The sequence below is a fragment of the Mustela putorius genome, unplaced genomic scaffold (assembly GCF_011764305.1).
Source record: "Mustela putorius furo isolate JIRA1106 unplaced genomic scaffold, ASM1176430v1.1 tig00000228_pilon_pilon_pilon, whole genome shotgun sequence".
NCBI classification, from domain to species: domain Eukaryota; kingdom Metazoa; phylum Chordata; class Mammalia; order Carnivora; family Mustelidae; genus Mustela; species Mustela putorius.
The window spans coordinates 3,663,090-3,683,862 of record NW_025421322.1 but is presented as its reverse complement, the minus strand read 5'-3'; the positions used below and the strand labels follow the sequence as shown (position 1 = coordinate 3,683,862).

Sequence of the window (20,773 nt, the reverse complement as noted above, 5' to 3'; positions counted from 1 at the left end):
AGGTAATGATAAAAAATTTATAAAATACTATATAATCTTTCATTAGAGTATATTTTCTTAAGTTGAATAGAAGTAATATAGTGGGAAAACACCTCAACATCATAAAGGTCATATATGACATGCCCACAGCAAACATCGTATTCAGTGGTGAAAACTGAAAGCTTTTCTTCTAAGTTCAGGTGTATGATACAGATGAACACTCTCACTGCTTTTATTTAACATGGTATGGGAAGTCCTAGCTAGAGTAACTAGGAAAGAAAAAGAAATAAAGATATCGAAACTGTCTCTATTTGCTGATGTCATGATATTATATATAGAAAATCTCAATCCATCAAAAAGTTGTTAGAATTAATAAAATAAGTAATAAATGCATTATAGTTACATCAAAAAGAAGGAAATACCTAGGTTAAGTTTAACAAGAGAGGTGAAAGATCTGTTTACTGAAAACTGGAAGACATTGATGAAGAATTTGAAGAAACAAATAAATGGAAAGATACTCTGTGCTCATAGATTGGGAAGATTCATATTGGTAAATATCACTGTTACCAAAAGCAATGTATAGATTCAGTGCAATCCCTAACAAAATACCAATGGCATTTTTCACAGAAGTAGAACAAACAGTTGTATAATTTGTCTGGAACCACAGAAGATCCCAAATAGCTAAAGCAGTTATGAGAATGCAGAATCAAGGGCACCTGGGTGGCTCAGTGGGTTAAAGCCTCTGCCTTCGGCTCAGGTCATGGTCCCAGGGTCCTGGGATCGAACCCCGCATCGGGCTCTCTGCTCTGCAGGGTGCCTGATTCCCTTCCTCTCTCTCTGCCTGCCTCTCTGCCTGCTTGTGATCTCTGTCTGTCAAATAAATAAATTAATTTTTTTAAAAAAGTGCAGAATCAAGCTGGAGGTATTATGTTCCCTGATTTCAAACTATATTATGAAATTCTGGTGATCAAAATAGTATGGTATTGGCATAAAAGCAGATACCTAGATCAATGAAACATAATAGCCCAGAAATAAACCCATGTATATATAGCCAATTAATTTAGGACAAGGGTGCCAAGAATATACAATGGAGAAAGGATAGTTTCTTTAAGAAATTATGTTGGGAAAAATGGATAGCCACATGTAAAAGAATGAAACTGGGCCTCTGTCTTATACCATACCTAAAAATCAGCTAAAAATGGATTAAAGAGGGGCATTTGGGTGGCTCAGTGGGTTAAAGCTTCTGCCTTCAGCTCAGGTCATGATCTCAGAGTCCTGGGATTGAGCCCCGCATCAGGCTCTCTGCTCAGCGGGGAGCCTGTGTCCCTCTCTGCCTACTTGTGATCTCTCTCTCTCTGTCAAATAAATAAATAAAATCTTTTAAAAAATGGATTAAAGACTTGAATGTAAGACCTGAAACCGAAAACTCCAAGAAGAAAACATAGGCAGTAAGCTCCTTGACGTTGGTCTTGGCATGACTTTTTGGATTTGACACCCAAAGCAAAGTCAACAAAAGCAAAACGAAACAAACAAGTGTGACCACATCAAACTAAAAAGCTTCTTCACAGTGAAGAAAACCACCAATAAAGTGAAAAAGCAGCCTCTGGAGTGGGAGAAAATACAGATACATCTGCTAAGGGGTTAATATCTAAAACGTATAAAGAACTCATACATGTTAATAGCAAAAATCCAAACATTTCCATTAAAAAATGGGTGGAGGATCTGAATAGATGTTTTTCCAAAGAATACATCCAGATGGTGAGCAGGGACATGAAACATCACTAATCATCAGGGAAATGTAAATCATAACCACAATGAGATATCACCTCACACTTGTTACAATATTAGTTATCAAAAAGACAAGAAATAATAAGTATTGGTGAGAATGTGGAGAACAGGGAACTGCTGTGCACTGTAAGAATGAACATTGGTGCAGCCACTATAGAAAACAGTATGGAAGTTCTTCAAAATATTAAAAATAGAACTATCATATGATCAAGCAATATATATATGTATGTGTATATATACACATATGTATATAAAGGAAACAAAGTCACTGTCTTGAAGAGATATTTGCACCTATGTTCACTGCACCACTGTTTACATGGAAACAATATAAGTGTTCCATTGATGGTTGAGGGGATAAAGAAAATGTGGTATATACAGATAGTCCATAACTTACATGGTTTGATTTATGAGTTTTCAACTTTATGTTGGTGTAGAAGTCATACATATTCAGTAGAAACCATATGTTGATTTTGAATTTTAATCTTTCCTGGGCTAATGATCTATAGTATGATACCCTTCTTGTTGTAGTGGGCAGCAGAAATATGCCACAGCTCTTATTTAGCCATGCAAATGAAGGTAAACAATTGATATGCAACAATTTTGTGCTCATATAGCTGTTCTGTTTTTCACTTTCAGCACAGTATTCAACAAATTGTATGAAGTATTCAATACTTTATTATAAAATGAGCCTTGTGTTAGACGATTTTGCCCAAGTATAGGCTGGTGTTAAGTGTTCTGAGCACATTTAAGATGGGCTAGATTAAGCTACCTGTTCAGTAGATTAAATGTATTAAATGCATTTCTTTCTTGTGATATTTTGAATTTATTATGGATTTAGCAAGACATAACTTTTATAAATCAGGGAAGATTTATATATATAGTGGAATATTATTCAGTCATAAAAGGGCAATATGCTAAATGAAATAAGTCATAGTAAAATTCTGTATGATATCACTTATGTGTAGAATCTAAGAAGCCAAACTCATAGAAACAGAGAACAAATTGGTGGTTGCCAGAGTGGTGATAATGGGGAGTGGAGGAAATGGGTGAAATTAGTCAAAGGGTATAAACTTCTAGTTACAAGATAAATTAGTTCCAAGGATGTACATGTATAACATGGTGACTCGGTTAATAATAGTATGTTAAATATTTTAATGTGGCTAAGAGAGTAGGTCTTAAAAGTTCTCATCATAAGAAAAACTTTTTTTCTGTTTGCTAGTAGGTGTCAACTAAACTCATGGTAGTCATTTTCTAGTATATACATAAATCATTTTGTTGTACACCTTAAACTAATAAATGTTATATGTCAGATTATCTCAGTAAAAGTTGAAAGAAAAAAGAATAGTAGTAGTAATTAATATTACTTTGTAGCAGTCAGTATGGATTTAAAAAGACTGGATTGTGTTAGATCTGGTAATAGTGTTTTTCAGCTAAGTAGTATGTATGTATATATATATCCTACTTCTTATATATACTACTATTATAAATATATGTATATATATAAAGAAAGGCAGGAAATGTGTTATAAAGTGATTCACAAGAAGTTTATGAGTTCATTCTGTGTGGTATTCTTATTAATAAGCTTGAAAGATCTTGACTTTTTAGGCAAGTGAACATAAGGGCATCTTTTAGGACATTGGGACTCATTTTACTTGGGAAAAAATGAATAATAGATTTAAATAGAGTGTCTCAGTGAGATAGGAATAGTTGATAAAATTTTAAAATATAATTTAAAATAAATTGTGAATATGAATTTTAAATGTTTCATTTTTACACATAGGGGCATTTAATAAAATGACAGAGTATACAAGAACATTCAAAACAATAAAAGGCATAAAACAATTAGAATGGTGTAAACCAACAAGAACAAGGAAAAAGAGAAGCAAAAGTGTGAAGTAATAAGCTGAACATAAATTGGAAGGAAAATAATGAAATAATATTTTTCACTAAATGTCAGCTCTCCCATTAAGGGCTCCTGGGTGGAACAGTCTGTTGGGCATCTGACTCTTGGTTTTGGGATCTCAGGGTCATGAGACCAGGCCCCCGTAGGGCTCTGTGCTTAGCATGGAGTCCGCTTGGAGTTTCTCTTTCCCTCTCCCTTTGCTCCGCCCCCTGCACTCTCTCACTCTCTCAAATAAGTGGATAAATCTTAAGAAAAAGAAACAAAGAAAAATTAGTAGGGTCGATTAAAATGCAAAATCTAACAATATGCTATTTATAAAAGACGTGTGTAATACAAAGGGTAGAAATGTAGGGACATTTCCTACTAGAGATACTAGATAAGAAAGATAATCATACAAATAAAAATAAAAAGAAATAGGAGTAGCAATATTTATATCCAGTAAATTAGTTAAAATTAAAAGATCTCAAGTGAATAAAGAGGGGTTAATATCCAAATAAAGAATAAATAGGGTCATAAGATAATGACTTAAAAGATAATTTATATGAAATACATACATGTTAGTCACCAGGACAGTTAAATTTGTGAAGGAAAGCTATTAGAAATGTCAGGAGAATCTAATAAGAGTTTATTCAGATGGGAGATTTTCATATATTGCTTTCAGAGTTGGATAAGATTAACAGAAAAAAAAAAGGACAAAGAGGGTATAAATGTTATAATTGATAAACTTGATTATATATATGTATATCTATAACTACACATATTTTGGCATTCCTTTTTTGGTATGTTCATGGAGCATTGATTAATGAGTTCTAGAAAAAGATTTTGCATGTCACATTTTTGATTATAGTCTTAAATGAGAAAGGTAATTACAATATGATAAAATCCATACTTATTGGAAATTAGGACACATAATCTGAGGTAACCTATAGACTGAGGAGGAAATTACTAATTGTTTAGAAAATGAAAAAGAAATAAATCATACCAATATCTGTGCAATCCACAGAAGCTATAATTAGGGGGAAATATTTACTCTTAAATAACTTCATCACTAAAAAAGAAAGACCAAAAGAAAAGAACTTAGTGCTTATAAATGAACTTAGAAAAATAGTAAAATGTACCCAAAAATTAGGAAGAGAAAATTCATAAAAGAAGAATTTAAAATTAATGAAATGGAAAATAAAATTTAAACATGGTAAATACAAAAGCAGTTTCTTTTGAGCAGATCAATAAAATAGTTAAACCTCTTCTGATTTTGACTAAAGAAAAAACTTAAGAGACCACTATATGCTGCTCTAATGATGACTCATTTAGTAATTGAAAAGTTGATGCTTTCCTAATAAAACTTAAATTGTATAAATTGACCCCCAAAGAAGTTAAAACTTAAGTAGAACAATTATCATGGAAAAGATAGAAGGACAGTTAGATATCTGTCTTTGAATTAAAAGGATCTGTCTATGAATTTCGAGGTGCCTGGGTGGCTCATTTGGTTAAGCATCCTTAAATCTTGATTTTGACTTAGGTCATGATTTCAGGGTCATGAAATTGAGCCCCATAATGGGCTCAGTGGGAAGCCTGCTGGAGATTCTCTTTCTCCCTCTCCCTGTGCCCCTTCCCCTGGTTGTGTGTGTGCACACACACTCTCTCAAATAAATAAATAAATCTTAAAAAAACAAAAAGATACCAGCTCATAGCACCAGTATTCACAAGAGCCCAGTGTGGAAAAGTCAATCAACGGGTGAATGGATAAAGTGTGATATATCTGGACAATGGAATAATATTTAGCCATTATATGAATGAAGTACTGACACATGATACAGAATGGATGAATCTTGAGAAAATTCTGTTTAGTGAAAGAAGCCAGACACAAAAAGTTATATTATTACATGATTCCATTTATATGAAGAATCCAGAATAAATGTATCCATAGAGACAAGAAAGCAGGTTCCAAATGATTTGGAACTAAAAAGAGGTAATTGTTCTACAACATTGAGAATGCCTAAATGCCACTGAATTGTATACTTTAAAGTGCTTTAAAATGGTGAATTTTATGTTATATGCATTTTACCAAGAAAAAAACCAGCTAAGTCTTTTAGGATACATCATCGCAGTTATTTTTATGAAGCCAGAATAACTTTGATATCCAGACCTAGATGTATGAAAAGAAAATTCAGCCTTACTTGGGTGCCCATGATGATTACCATGCCCTTTTTATCTCTGGTGGAAAGATGCTGCTAGTTCTTTGCACTGCCTTATGGTTCTCATCATTCATTAAAATTGAGGAGTCAATTGCACTGTTGGCTTCCCTGACCTGCACTGCAGAATGTCCAGTAGTGCTAGGAAAGGGAGTATCCTCTGGATCCTCAGTGAAGATAGTTAGGGGTTTGGTGAGCAATGATGTATCCATTACAGTATTCCATCTCCTTGAACCTTTGATCTCCTTCCTCTAATGTATACCAAGGATCAGTGGCATTTCTACATAGGTCACTGTAGAGTCCAGGTTTCAGATAACTAGCTGGGCATACTGTGAGGGACACTCCCAACTGTTTGAGATAACACAGAGTCTGGAATTTCTGGTCTTGCATCCCTATCAGTGAATTCCTTTCTCACTGGAAATCTTGGAATCCATTCCCACATATATTCTTTAGAATTTGGTGATAAAAGCTGACAAAATCTTATAACTTTTTTGGTATGAATAGTAGGTGTTCTTGCATCAGATTTTCTATTCATTCTCCTGGTATCTGGGGATTTGAGCGTAGTTCTAGGACTGGAGGCAATGCAAGGTGGTGGAGGAGGGTTTACATTCATTCTCCTGAAAAGTGACTGCCTCAGGTGAGGTCATTATGGAATTTTCAGGCATTGTGAGGCTCATCTTCTTGGACTGGGGAATAGGGTTGCTTTTGTTGGCAAGGGATGCTTATAGGACTTGGGGGTTTCAGGGTATTCAGATTAATAAACATCTACTTAAATGTCCCATTACCAATTCTCTGGGTACCTCTCTTTATAGTTAAAAGCCTAACTTTAACAGAATAGAGCTGGAGATGTGAATTTAGCTTGCAGTATAATTCAGCTTCCAGCTTAGATTAGACCTTGAGCTTGTTTTTGGAAGTCTCAGCCCTGTGCCTACAAGAATTAAGAAACTCAGTGGAGAGCCTGCTTCTCCCTCTCCCTCTGCCTGCTGCTCTGCTTACTTGTGCTCTCTCTCCATCTCTCTAATAAATAAATCTTTTACAAAATTAAAAAAAAATCTTTGGGGTCATTCAGAAGTTTTCTGTTTCTCAGTCTTGAGCTGGAAGTTTAAGCTCTGAGTTTGTTATATTTGTTACATAACTTTTCTGGTGTAGGCCAGAGCAGCTAGCCTGTTCTATAGTATTTGTACCTTTATTTTCACCATAGCATTCCTTTTTTAAAATTTATTTTTTAAAGATTTTATTTATTTATTTGACAGCCCGAGTGAGAATGAGCACAGGCAAGGGGAGTGGGAGAGGGAGAAACAGGCTTCCTGCTCCCCACTGAGTACTCTGTGTACCGTGGATATGGAGAGTTTATTATAAAATTAGGAGCTCAGGTGACTTATGGAAGGGCCACAGAAGAAAAGGTCATGAAATCTGCTGCTGAAGGTTGTGGAGAAGCCAACAGTGAGTATGTCAGCCTGAAACACTGAAGTGGTGTTTCTTAAAAGCTCACTGGGGGTCTGCTGGAATCCTCCAGTCTTTGCGAAGCTCCCGCCAACTATCTCATTCTATAGCAGCAAATGTGGTGGTTATCAAAAGCTCAGCAGGAGGCCTTCTATGTCTGTCATCCACCAGTTCATCTGCTACAACCACATCTGAAGAATGATGGTTCTCCTTAACTTTTTGCCATTGAGATTTCATGCATATTCTTCTTATTGTCAGACTCTTAACTAGGATCCATTCAGGGAAAGGAATCTTCTCTTTTGCTGTGATGAGACTTTAGAAAGGAGTGATGGTGTTGCTTACTTCATGAGAGAGAATCCAGCACTGAATTCTTTACTGACTTTTGAGGGAATACACACACACACACACACACACAGGTTTATATACATACATATGTATACTTAAACACATGACTTTTAAGGGGATATATGTGTGTGTGTTTATGTGTATAAATCAGGACTATACACACAGTATCTCTGAGTATCAAACTAAATTACTTTGGAAAGCTTAAAGAACAGGATGGATAAAATTCATTTTGTTAAGGTAGCTGTTTTATTACTGATTTTTCACTTATTTTAAGCGATTATAAATGTGAAAGTAATTTTGCATGGTTTTCTAATATTAGGAAACATTCCATGTCTTCCAATGGCTTGCTCTTCTTTCTCTTCTGTAGAAATGATTTAGTGAGAAGTATATGATCCTTGGAATCCTTATATGTTTAAATTCTGTCCTTGTTTGTTTCCACTATCGAGTCTCTGTTTCCTCATCATAGAAAATGGTGATGGATATTTGTGTTGAGAGAGTTGAATTTGATAACGCACATAAAACACCAATCCTGGTATCTGGCTGACAGAACTGTAAGTGCTAGCACGGTTTACTTTGTCTTCTAATTCATACCAAAGTATACAACATGGCTTCTCTCTCTCATTGTTTCTGCTTTCTAAAAACACATAAATATTTACTTGGCAAAGTTTCAAGAGCTGTAGCAGAGACACTTTTTGGGCAAGTGGAAGTTAGATCCCATTACTCATTTTATTTACCTGTCATCATGTGGTCTTGCTCTTGAGGAGGAAAAGGCGTGTTTGAGAAGATCTTGGATGTGTGACTTAGGAGAACCACATTCCTTGCTTCTCTAACTTTGGTAGGATGTGGTCCTCAGCTGAGGGTTTCATGTGCTTTTATGTAGTCTGAACAGGCTTGGGACTTTGATATTCTGGGGATGATTTTGCTTAAGGTGAGATAAGCCTTTTGTGCTAACTTGAGACTTTGGCTGTTTTTATTCTACATTTCATTCTTTTAATTTTCATTTATATCTTCTTAATGCTGCATTTGTTTGAGTTGACAAACCGTAAGTCTGTTTCTTTCATTCATAAGAAAAGAGCAAATCTTTATATATTAACGTTTTGATTTTAGTAGATTTTAAGTATATATTTGAAGCATTAAAGCTAAGGTATAATTCACTTTTCTTATTTGTTTACTTCGATTTATCACCGTTAAGTGTTTTAAATTGGAAACGACTACATGCAAAAACTTGTAGAGTTTTCTTTAATACTTATGATGTTTGAAAGGAAAAAAATAAATGTCTTGGTTTCTTTTAGGTCTTATGGAAGTGTATTTAAAGCAATACATAAGGAATCTGGTCAAGTTGTTGCAATTAAACAAGTACCTGTTGAGTCAGATCTTCAGGAAATAATCAAAGAAATTTCCATAATGCAACAATGTGACAGGTATGAAGAGATTTTCTTTCTTTATTTACCTTCATTTTGATGAATTTTGCTAATAATGTATAAGAAAATATATTTTTTTGTCATCTGGTTAGTTTTCTGACTTTGAATCTGAACTGAGACTAACCCTTCATGAAGATGAGGATAGTTTTGGAAGGTTGTCTTTAGGACTAAAGCAGAAATGATGTTTTAAAGCAACATGCAGTGATAGAAAGCACTCAAGCTGTTTTCCCATTTTGGGGGCACATTTATGGGTGAAAATTATTTTTTGATGTTAAGGGGGGGTCATTTAACAGTCTTTTTTATATAACTGTTTCTACTAATTAAACACAGCCATGTTTCATGTAACTCTAATTCATTCAACAAACATTTACTGAGCTTTCCCAGTGGGCCAGATACTGTACCAGGATCTAGGAATACCAAGAGAACTAAGATACTGTTTTTCTTCTTGAGGAGCTGCTAACCTAATTGGGAAGACAGATCCTTAAAGAAATAGCTGTGCCATAGCACAGTTGCTCTGCTGACGTTTGTAAGGGGTAATGTGAGAGCTGCGAGGCAGGGCATCTCCCTCAGCCAGGAGTTACGAAGTCCGGCATGCTGAGGAAGAGTTTATTAAAATTGGGTAAAGAAATGGAGGGACCAGAGAGAGTAAAGAGAATTACAGGTAGAGAGGTGAAACAGCACACTGGTATGTGCTGTTCTGACAAGGTTTAGAATTACTAGAGTGGAAGGTGTGAGATGGAGTTTAGTGTGAAATGATTTGGGATAGGTAAATAGAGCTGATCATGAAGGGTCTTTTATGTCCTATTAAATAGCCAGGTCAGGGATGCAGAGTTTATACATTAAGACTATGTTTAGCCTCTAGTTACTTGATTGAAAAGAGATTTTGTTACTCTCTCTTTATAGAAAGTCTACAGGTAGCAGCGACAAAGTGACAACTGTCTAAGGCTTCTTTTCTCACACTGTGCTGTCCTTATTAAGGCCTGCCCATGCTTATTGTCTCATGGTTGGAAGAAGGCTACTCTTGCTCCAGCCTTATGTTTATGTTCCAGGCAGGAGGAAAAGGGAAAAAGCAGTCAAGGGCTTTCTCAGAAACCCTCAGCTTATGTTTTATTCATTAAAATTGATTGAGTCACATGGTGTCTTATAGCTGATGACTTAGGGGATCTGGACACATTGTCACCCCTAATCGAATCAGGGCCCCGTTAGTAAGAGATCTATGAAAAACTTTCCTTTCCAAAAGTGTATAGAATCCATATATTACATGTCCTTTGGCTAATGAGGTGACTGAATAGTCCTAGAGGAACTTTGTTTCTTGAGTTTGTTCAGTTTTGCTTTTCTTTATTGTATGCTATATATTTAGATTATATTATGTATTTTTTATAAAGATTGTATACCTGGAAATTCAAGTGGTTATAGAAAAAAAAATTACACATTCATCAGCTCCCAGATCAAAATATGTCATTCCGAGATTTTCCCAGACCTTGCTGTTAATTTGGTTAATTTGATAAGAATGTGGTTCTCACAGTTTGATGTAGAAAAAGAAAGACTGAGAGACTGTAATGTTAGACCTATCAGGTACTTAATATTTGTGTGTTGTTGTTATTACTTTGTTATTATCACTAAATGTACTTTAGGGACTGGTGTTGTCCTCTAGAGATTTTAATTGAGTGTGCTCTAGGAAAGGCAGAGTCTCAAATACTACTTACTATACATGTCTTCCTCTGACCTTGGTTTGTCTTGAAACCTATCAGCTCTTGCTCACATTTCTTTCTCAGCTTCCTATTCATTCACCTTCCTTTCATTTTTGACTCCTCCAACTCATTTTCTGCCCTGAAGCTAGAGTGATCACTCTAAAATGCAAACCTAAAGAGGTCATTCTCAGTTTAAAACCTTAAATGTCCTGTTGCCTGGAAAGATCCAATATCCCAAGGATGGCATATATTTATGCTTATGCTTCCAGTCTTCTCTTTTACCTGTGTTTCTCTTTTAATCACATGTTTACTTGCATTCTGTATCAACTGACTTAAATTCTGTGAATTTGGGATTATATTTTACGAAGTGCCTTTGGACCTTGCCATGTAGTGGTTATTCAAATACAGCTATTACTGATTCTTGTCTGGGTGACTCAACTGGACCATATCCAGAAGGGACTTTACATTTAACATTCTTAGATCAAATTTTTAATTGTTGCAGGTAAGCCTCTCAAATTCCTGCTCTATTCAGGGCATCATCATCTACGTAGTCTTTCCATAACAAAACTGAGAGTTGTCTTTGTTTCTTTTCCTGGTACTTCTGATAACACTGTGTTTTAGATTCTCCTTCTGCAATGTCTTCACTATCTTTATCCCTCCTTTCATTCCCTGAAAAAAGGAATCCTATTTCTTACCACATATGTAATGCCTAGCACTGTACTTTTTTATTGATTGAGTGTGAATGGATATGGTATGTATATGGAATATGGAAGAGCATTTATAGGTTGAGGAAACTATAGGGAAAACTGTTCCTTGTTCTTGTTACAAAGGAAAGGAAAGGGAAGGAAGAGGAAAGAATAAAAGGGGAAGAAGACGTGAATGTGTTTTAAGAAATTTTGTACCACTTTATAGCAGAATGCTTTGTAGGTAGTAGGGATGTCTCAAGTATTTGTTGAATGAAATGAGTAGATGGATGAAACAGTTAATGGTAAAAAATGATTTATGCCTTTTGGATTTTATTTTCAGATTCACTATTCATATGAAATAGTGAAGGATCAGAAAAATTAGTAAGTTAAAAGATTCTAAAAATGCTAAAAGATAGGGCAAGTGAAAAATAAACTAGGAAATGACAGAAGCAAGCATTACATTTTAGCTATGAATTACTAGTGTTAATGTAGATGTGTTATTGGGAAACTGGCATAAAAATGACTTGCAGGAAAACAATACAAATTGAAAAATTTCCACTTACAGCAGTGGAATTTGGTTAGAGAAAATGAGATTTGCATTTCTGAAATTGAAAAAAAGTCTATTTAGCTAGTTGGGCACTTGGCAAATTGTCTTGCTTTCTACACTCCAAAAAGAGACCAGAGGGTGTTTAAAATTTTTTTTGTTCATTTTAGTAAATATTAAACATGTGTTTAATACTGCATTTTGGCATAAATATTTGAGGAAGCCCATCTGCATTGTTTATTACAGAATCTTTTGTGTCTAGTCCAGTGCTTGGCACAGAGTAGACATTTAATAAATATTTGTTGGATATATAAATCATAGAATGTTAATGCTAGACTGGATCTCTATTAGTTTAGAGTTTTGCAAATGTACTCTGCTCTAAGGAGGTGGGGGTATTTTCCTCAAACAGTGAAGAATTGAGCAGAACGGGAAACTTTAGTCATTGCTTTCATCTTTTTTCTATATTGGGACTCATTCTAAAATTTTATTTGAGGAACAGGCTCCTGGTACTAAAGCGTATTTTAGAACTATTTTGCAGGTATAGAAAATGAGACTTAGAGATTTTATGTGGTTGTTCAGGATCACACAGCCAGTTAGGGCCTGGGATGCTGAAAGATCCCACATTTGCTGTCTCTAGGGCCAGTGCTGAAGAAAGCAAAGTCTACAAAAAAGATTCCAGCAGTTCAAACTGAAGCACTCTCAAGGCACTGCTGGGGGTAGAGGCAGGAGCTGGTCAGTAATACTTGGGAATACTATGTCCTAGATAATGTAGATCTAAGGGAGCCACAGTTGACACAGCTCCTATATTCCTGGTCCCTGCACTCCTCAAGAAACTTCTCATATGTTAACCAGGAGAAATGTGTTGTCACCATGCATCAAGGCACACGCTTACCCACTTACTTATTCATGCAACAGGGAGTGAGTCTTAGCCTTAGAGGGACTTTCAGTCAGGTAGAAGAGGCAGGTGACTGACTGTGCTGTTTTAATGCAGTGTGGAAACGGCTGTGATGAGGTAAATACGGGGAACTCTGTGGGCTGGAGGACATAACTAACATCTCAGCATTGGAGACTCAGGGAAAGCTACCACAGGGAGTCATACTCAAACTGAGTGACTTCGGATGGCTTAGATTTGGGGGGCAAAGAGGAGAGGAGATGCATGTGTTGGGAATAGCACATTTTTAGTGGGTCTGCTCAGAGGCTTTCTGCCAGTATTGTTCCTCTCTTACCTGTTCTATTTGCTGATGTTTCTGGGTAAAATTCCATTTAAACATGGTTAGTGAGATGCGCAAAAGTTTGAAAATCACATAGAAGGATTTGTGATGAATTTTGGCAATTTGTGTCAGTTCATGTATATGTATTTTCATTTTTGGATGGGCCGAGAAGTGACTTGCTGTGATTGAGGTTTCTTTCTTTCTTTTTTTTTTTTTTAAGATTTTATTTATTTATTTGATAGAGAGAGATCACAAGTTGGCAAAGAGGCAGGTGGGGTGGGGGGAAGCAGGCTCCCTGCTGAGCAGAGAGCCCAATGCGGGGCTCGATCCCAGGACCCTGAGATCATGACCTGAGCCGAAGGTAGAGGTGTAACCTACTGAGCCTCCCAGGTGCCCCAATGATTGAGGTTTCTGTTGGGGAGAGTTCAGTTTGCATAAGAGAGTGTACATATTGCCTTTGTGAAAGCATTGTGTTACCCCCTCAAGTTTAGAACACTATTAAGGTTGTAGAAAGATGTTAAGGAAACTTATGTAATGAAAAATAGCCATTTCTTAGTATTGTAATTATCACATGCTCATAATGGGAAGACTTCAGAAAATGTTTGCAAAATGTTTCTGTTAAGAACTTTTTTCCAAAATATATAAAGAATCCTTAAAACTTAACAAGGATACAAGCAACCCAATGAAAAAATGGGCCAAAGACCTTCACAGAGACCTTACCAGTGCAGATTTGCTGATGGCAAATAAGCACAGGAAAAGATGTTTCGTGTCCCGTGTCATCAGAGAAATGCAAATTAGCACAGCAGTTAGATACCACACTACACACCTGTTCAAATGGCCCAAATCTCAAACACTGACAACGCCAAATCCTGGTGAGGATGTGGAACAGAAGGAATTCCAGCCATTGTGGGTGGCAGTGCTGAAGACTACAGCCCGTTTCAAAGTCAGTCTGGTTGGTTTCATATAAAACTAAACATACTTTTAACCATATGATCCGGCAGTCTTACTTCTTGGTGTTTACCCAAAGGAGCTGAAACTTATGTTCACATAAAAACCTGCACATGGATGTTTATAGCAGCTCTATTCATAATTACCAAAAACTTGGAAGGAACCGACATGTCCTTCAGTAGGTGAGTGCAGACTGTGGTACATCCCAACAGTGGAATATTATTCAGCACTAAAAGGAAATGAGCTATCAAACCATGAGAAGACAGTGAGGAAACTTAAATGCATATTTTTAAGTGAAGGAAGCCAGTCAGAAAAGCTACCACTCTATGATATTCTGGAAAAGACAAAACTATGGAGGATCAGTTGTTGGTAGGGGTTAGGAAAGTGGGAAGGATGAATAGGTGGGGCACGGAGGATTCTTAGTGTAGGGAAACTACTGTGTATGATGTCGGCGTAGAGTAGATTCTCATTTGTGTGCTCAGGAGGGGCATGTTGGTGATGGGCGAAGCTATTCTTGCTTGGGGACAGGGAGTGTGTAGGAAGTCTCTGTATCTTTCACTCAATTTTACTGTGAACCTAAACCTCTGAAAAATAAAAACTATTAAAAATACCTTTAGCAATACATGGTTATCTTCAGTTACAATGAAATTCAACTTAGTATAAAAATGTTAGTTACCTTTTAGGCAGTAAAAATTAACATTTAAATTTCCTTATGAAGCTTAAACATAACGATTCATTACAAATAATTTGTACGACAAGTAGTGTTTATTTAAGGTGCAAATAGACCATAAGAATTTGTAGTGCTGCTTCCACTTTTCGCTCTGGTTTTTCTCACTTCTCATTTTATATTGTTTCTATTTTGAATTGTGATACTGGCAGAAGACTGGCAGGATAAAGGGTGTAGAGGAGGTGTGGAAAGGAGACAGGAATGGAGATGATATGGTCATTAGGCATGGAATGACAGGGAGAACCCTCCCCCCGTGAAAGTGGGGAAAGATGATACGTAGTTTCACTGGGTTGAAGGTGTTAAACAGGAGAAGGGAAACGAATACATGGGACAGGAGAAGGAGGTGGTGGGAGATGGCCCTGGAGAAAGGAGCGGAACATGGCTCATGCTTGCCACCCCAGTTATCAAGGCATCACATTTCACCTTTGCTTCCTGGTGTGTGCAGTAATTTGACTTATGTCTTCCTTGTGCCTCCCCCCAATGGAATTTTCTAAGTCATATTGAACGATTTAGCTGTGCTAAAAATATACAGAATTGCTGGGTTCTCATATGTCCTGTAAGTCCATACAGTGGCTTAGTCAAGATTCTTAGGAATTACGGCTGAATTAGAATTTTGTGTGTTGCTTAAAATTATATAAATGACATAGAGCTTGTGTCTTGAAGGAAACTCTGCCTTCATGCTAACATTCAAGAATCAGTGTGTGGTTTAAAAATAGATATTAGGATATCTAAATAACCGTACAGTTAGTTAACTGGCCAGCTGAAATGAAGAGTGTTACCTTTGGCCCCTGACAGTCTCGCATGTGATAATCCTCTTTAAGTGCTATTTGATTGTATTATTTTCTTGCATGAATTTCTTCAGGGATTCCCCATTGCCTTGACTGACATTTTTTGTCACTAAAGTCTACCCATTTTTCTCCCTAGCTTCTGTCATTAGGCCATAATATGTTGTTCAGTGAATGCTGATTATTTTAAAATGATACATGAATGAATGATGAATGAATTTGAATGAACGATGTGTGTCAGTGGAAATAGCCTGAGTCAGAAATCCCAGGTCTTGTACTCTTGCTGAACATATTTGTATCTGTGTATGTAATTTTTTTTTAATTACAGCTTTAAATTTTAATCTTCATTGGCCAGTCTTAAGCTTATGCTCAGTGTGCAGTTGAAGGGAGACACAGTGAAGAAAGCCCTGAAGACTTGCTTACTAGTTTGCCAGTGTCTGTCATTATCAGGTTCTGCTGAATGTTGCCTTGCAAATATCTCTGGAATTTGTTCTCTCTTCTGTTTTTTTGTTTTTTCACTCCCACTCCAACTCACCTCATGGCGTTTTACAAATGTAGGTTTTATTATTATTTAAGTATGGTGAGATAAATTGTTATACTTCTGGATCCCAAGAGATGCGAGCCTATCATACAAGATCTGGTGAGAAGGGGAGGGAAGGCTTATACAGGGAAGCACCAGGGCCAGTTAGGAGGCAGAGGAAGAGAGCAGAAAACATGGACAAAAGCCTTTGTTGTAGTTCTGTGGGAAGGAATGGATGAGATAGGGTAAACAGGTTTTGGATTGGTTAGTTCTAGTGATTTCAGTGAGGTCAGGGGTGTAGGGCAGTCCCTCCTTGTCTGGTATTTGGCTCTGGGTTGATGAGGTTAGGGAAACAGTGGCTCTGGAGGTGGTGGGGGGTTTTGGACTTCTGATTGGTTTGATTGCATGTGAAGGGAGCATTCGCAGGTGCTGATCCTGATGAGGGACAGTGGAGGCCTTGTTAGCAGGTCACAGATGTCAAAGCACACAAATACAGAAAATAAAAAGATAATTCCAGTGCAATCTTTTGCATGCCTATATTAACATGATTTTCTAATTGTTCTACCTGTGTCCATATTTGCTTTCCTACAATCTAGCTTTGATGCAGCAGCCAGAGAAATCTTAAAAGTGTAAATTAGGTCATCATACTGCTCTGCTTAAATTTCTTCTCAGATCTTCTTTTACATATCTAATAAACCCCAATTTCCTTACCTTGGTTCTGAGGCCCTTCATTATCAGGCTCCTGCCTCCATCTGCAACTACACTGTATTCAACAGTAGTCTTAAGTCACTTAATTCTAGGCAGACTCCTCTTTTGACTTCTTAAGGATGATTTGCTCTTTCTCTCCTCAGGGCCTTTGCACTGAAGTTCTTGGTGCCTGGATGCTCTTTATCTGGTTAACTTCCAACCAACCATTGAGTCTTGCCTTAAATATTATTCTTTTAGGGAGGTCTGCATTAGGTCCCTTCTGTCAGTTTTTCTGTGATTATTTCTTTGCTCACTTATTCACCGCTTTTTGGGGTTCATATAAGAAGGGAGGTACTGTATTTTTCTGTGGGTTTACTTCTCTCAGACCAGTGTATTTCATGCTGGTGTGTGCTCTTTGAGTCAGAATTGTGATTGTGTGGTTCACCACTGCATATTGAATATCTGGCTTAGGCAGAGGGTCAATGAATGAATGTTGAATGTTGAATGTTGAATGATAGAAACTGTATTTAGGTATGCATCCTTCATGTGGCTGTTTAGCCCTATCTGCTTGAATACATTTCTAGGTTACCATTATTGAGACCATGTTTTATGATATAGAACTATTGGACCTTGATCCATGGACTTGATTATGTGTTAGAATGGACCACAAAGTATTTCTTGAAGAGAATTTTACTTGTCCCCAAAGCCATTTTCTTGACTCACCCCTAAAGTGAAATAGAGTTGCTTTTTCAGATAGCCACCCAAGTTAGAATTCATAATTTTCACAAGGGCTGTCAGTCCTACCCTTAGAACTGCTGATTACTCCACTATATTGCAAGATAAAAATATATGTTTTCTGTGTGCTTTTCAGGGAATATAATTGAATTTATTGTTACTTAATACTTTCAAAATTTTGAATGAGAACATTAATATTGAAAGAAGCTCTTTGAAGACTGTTCTCCTGGAGTGAGGTTTAACTCTGGGTCTATATCAGAGTCACCATAGAGCTTTTAAAAGACCTGCTGGATTAGAACCCCTAAGGTGCAGGACCTGGGTCACAGGTGTTTCTTGAGAGCAGACTCTCTGTAAGGTTTCTACAAAGGGACTCATACTCTAAAGAAATGTATTTAAAGAAGTCTTTCTTATGTTTCCCACAAGTTGAAGTTCTGGGTGTGTAGGTTGGTTTCATTTGCTTGTAAACAAGCACTTTTCTTCTTGGTCCAGTGAATACTTAGGAACTCCTGGTTTTTACTTTCCAATCTCAGCACCTACCGAAGTTGAGTGTGTCTGCAGAATAAAGGTGTCAGATGGGGAGTATGAGCGATGTGGGTAGAGAGGTAGATTTGGAAAGCCCTATATGTGATATGAAGCATTTAAGATCTTTTCCTTTCAGTAATGGAGAGCCATTGAAAGTTTTGTTGTTGTTGTTTTTAAATGGGAGAGCAATATGATCAGTTTATTTTACTTTTGTTTTAAAGGAAGGTAACCTTGTCAAAAACACAGAATGGGGGAGAAAACTGTGACAAGGAGACCAGTTAGGAAGCAAGTCTGTACTAGGTAACAAGGAGCAGAAGGATAAGAGAGGAGGGAATTCCAGTCTTGTAGCTTCCTTTTTAGTGTGAGTCCTTAAGCTTCAGTCTGCTCTACCCTTGATTGATGAGTTGGCTAAAATTAAAGGCCCTACTGAGAAGTCTTCCCTGACCGTCCTCTTTGACCTCTTATTTTGGTGGTCTCTTTATGTAGTCTCTTATAATACTTTCCATTTATAATTATTTTTTGCTAATTTGGTTCTTGTGTCTTATTTATTGCCACTTTTCATGATAACTACTACTGGATATAAGTATCTTTTGAACAAGTTGTCCTCTAATTATGCCATTCTTATTTTGTCCTTTCTCTTTTGTGCCCTTGCTCATGGCCTTTCTTTTTTCTAGAATGTTCTTATCTCTTCTTCACCCATATTTTGAAATTTTAACCTTTCTTTCATAGCAAATCCCTCCCTTTCTACAAATCCTTTCTGCTGGCTCTACCATTTCCTTATTTTAGTTCTTATGGCATTTAAACTGTCTACTATGTAGTTTATGTTACCTTGTTTTTATTTTTTATGTATTCTATGAATATGGATACTTTGCCTTTTTGAGTTGGGCAAGATGTTTTACATATCAGTATATATAGCTTGCCCTTAATAAATATTAAATATTAAACAAACATGTGACTATTTGTCTCTTTCTAAGTCTTCCTAAAAACAGGCTATAAACATAGTTTATTTTGCTCTGAAAGACATAAAACTTCAGTTCAGAAATATTTTGAATTGTTAGTTTTACTTATCTGAATTTAAAGCAAAAATAGTTGTAATCAGGGTGCCTGAGTGGCTCAGTTGGTTAAGCAACTGCCTGGCTCCGGTCATGATCCCAGGGTCCTGGGATCAAGCCCCACATTGGGCTCCCTCAGTGGGGAGCCTGCTTCTCCCTCTCCGGAGCTCTGCTGCTCTGTCTGCTTGTGTTTCTTGTGCTCTCTGTCAAATAAATAAATAAAGTCTTAAAAAACAAAAAACAAAAACCTCTGGCATTTTAAAGGCCCAAATAAAAGAGAATTAAAATAATTTTTTTGGCTTCGTTAAATTATAGAGTATTTTTAAAGTTGAGTAGTAGTATTTGACTGAATGCAAACTCCTTAAAGATTTATATTTAAAATGCTTTATTAAAATATCTTCATTTGTTCCTTATGTTATATACTAAATCCTTTGCCAAAACAAAGCCTTATTTTCTTGGGAATCACTCAAAGCATTTGGGCCTCCTCTGCTTTGTAATCCTGTTAAATTTCATCCATGAATTAAAGCCTAATTACACACAGTTGCTGAATTCTACATATAGACAATTTGATGTACAAAGATATTTACTCATTAAGTTAACTTACTGGGACAGTATGAAATGTTGGAAATACTTTGTATTGGGATTAAGAAATAATTTTCTTTGGGAATTAACTAAGTTTAATTGTCTGTGTATTTTTCTTTAGCCCATATGTTGTAAAGTACTATGGCAGTTATTTTAAGAACACAGACCTCTGGATTGTTATGGAGTACTGTGGAGCTGGCTCTGTCTCGGACATAATTAGATTACGAAACAAGACGGTAAGTATTTTTAAATTGTTTTGCTAATCTCATTTCTAAAGATTCATACTTTAGAATCTGACTAGGTAGTATTTTGTTACAAAGGAAATATCAGGGTGAAAAACGAAGAGGTTTTACAGTGTAAAAGGATCTAGTACGAGGTGTGAGAACCAGCCATATGTCTTTGTATAGCAAATTTGAGAGTCATATAATTGTTTGATTTATTTGTTAGGAAATTTTTGGTAAATCACCGAGAATCTACCATAGTACTCCACTTCTTCATTTAGAATCAGTATGTAAGTTATGGCTAGAATTTTATTTAAAGTTCATAATATTCTTCTTTAATATTTTTTGTGTTATAATCTATGGTAAACACCTGGAGTTTTAGGTTTCTGAATTTTAAAAAATAATTGAAAACAAATTTTGTCTTTATTTTCCCAAATATTGTCAGGAAATTGGGAAATGATAAAGCTAGCTCATAATTGTGTGTGTGTGTGTGTGTGTGTGTGTGTGAATTCAAATTAGTGAGATGTGTTATTTAATAGTACCTTTTTATGGTTATGCTTTAATTCTAAGTAAAAGATTTATTAACAAAATTGTTTAATAACTTATGCTAGAAATGCATCTAATTTACTTGGATAATTCATAAGGTCAAAAGTGACCTTTTTATCTGTGAAGTTAGAGTAAGAATGAATCAGCGAAATAATTAGTAATTCTGTAGAACAGTAACCTAATTACTATATGACATTACTGTATGATGTCAGACGTATTTCAGTGAAATACATTCAGAAAAATAT

At 36.1% G+C, this 20,773-nt stretch overlaps 1 protein-coding gene across 2 annotated transcripts in view; it reads left to right on the top strand.

Annotated features, from left to right (window-relative positions):
• STK3 (serine/threonine kinase 3) overlaps positions 1-20,773 on the top strand; it is a 273,495-nt gene that overhangs the window by 43,460 nt on the left and 209,262 nt on the right. For both annotated transcript variants that reach the window (XM_045077977.1, XM_045077978.1), the window contains 2 exons: positions 8,943-9,071; positions 19,883-19,997. In XM_045077977.1, coding sequence (XP_044933912.1) covers positions 8,943-9,071; positions 19,883-19,997 — 244 coding nt within the window. The remainder of the gene's footprint in view (positions 1-8,942; positions 9,072-19,882; positions 19,998-20,773) is intronic.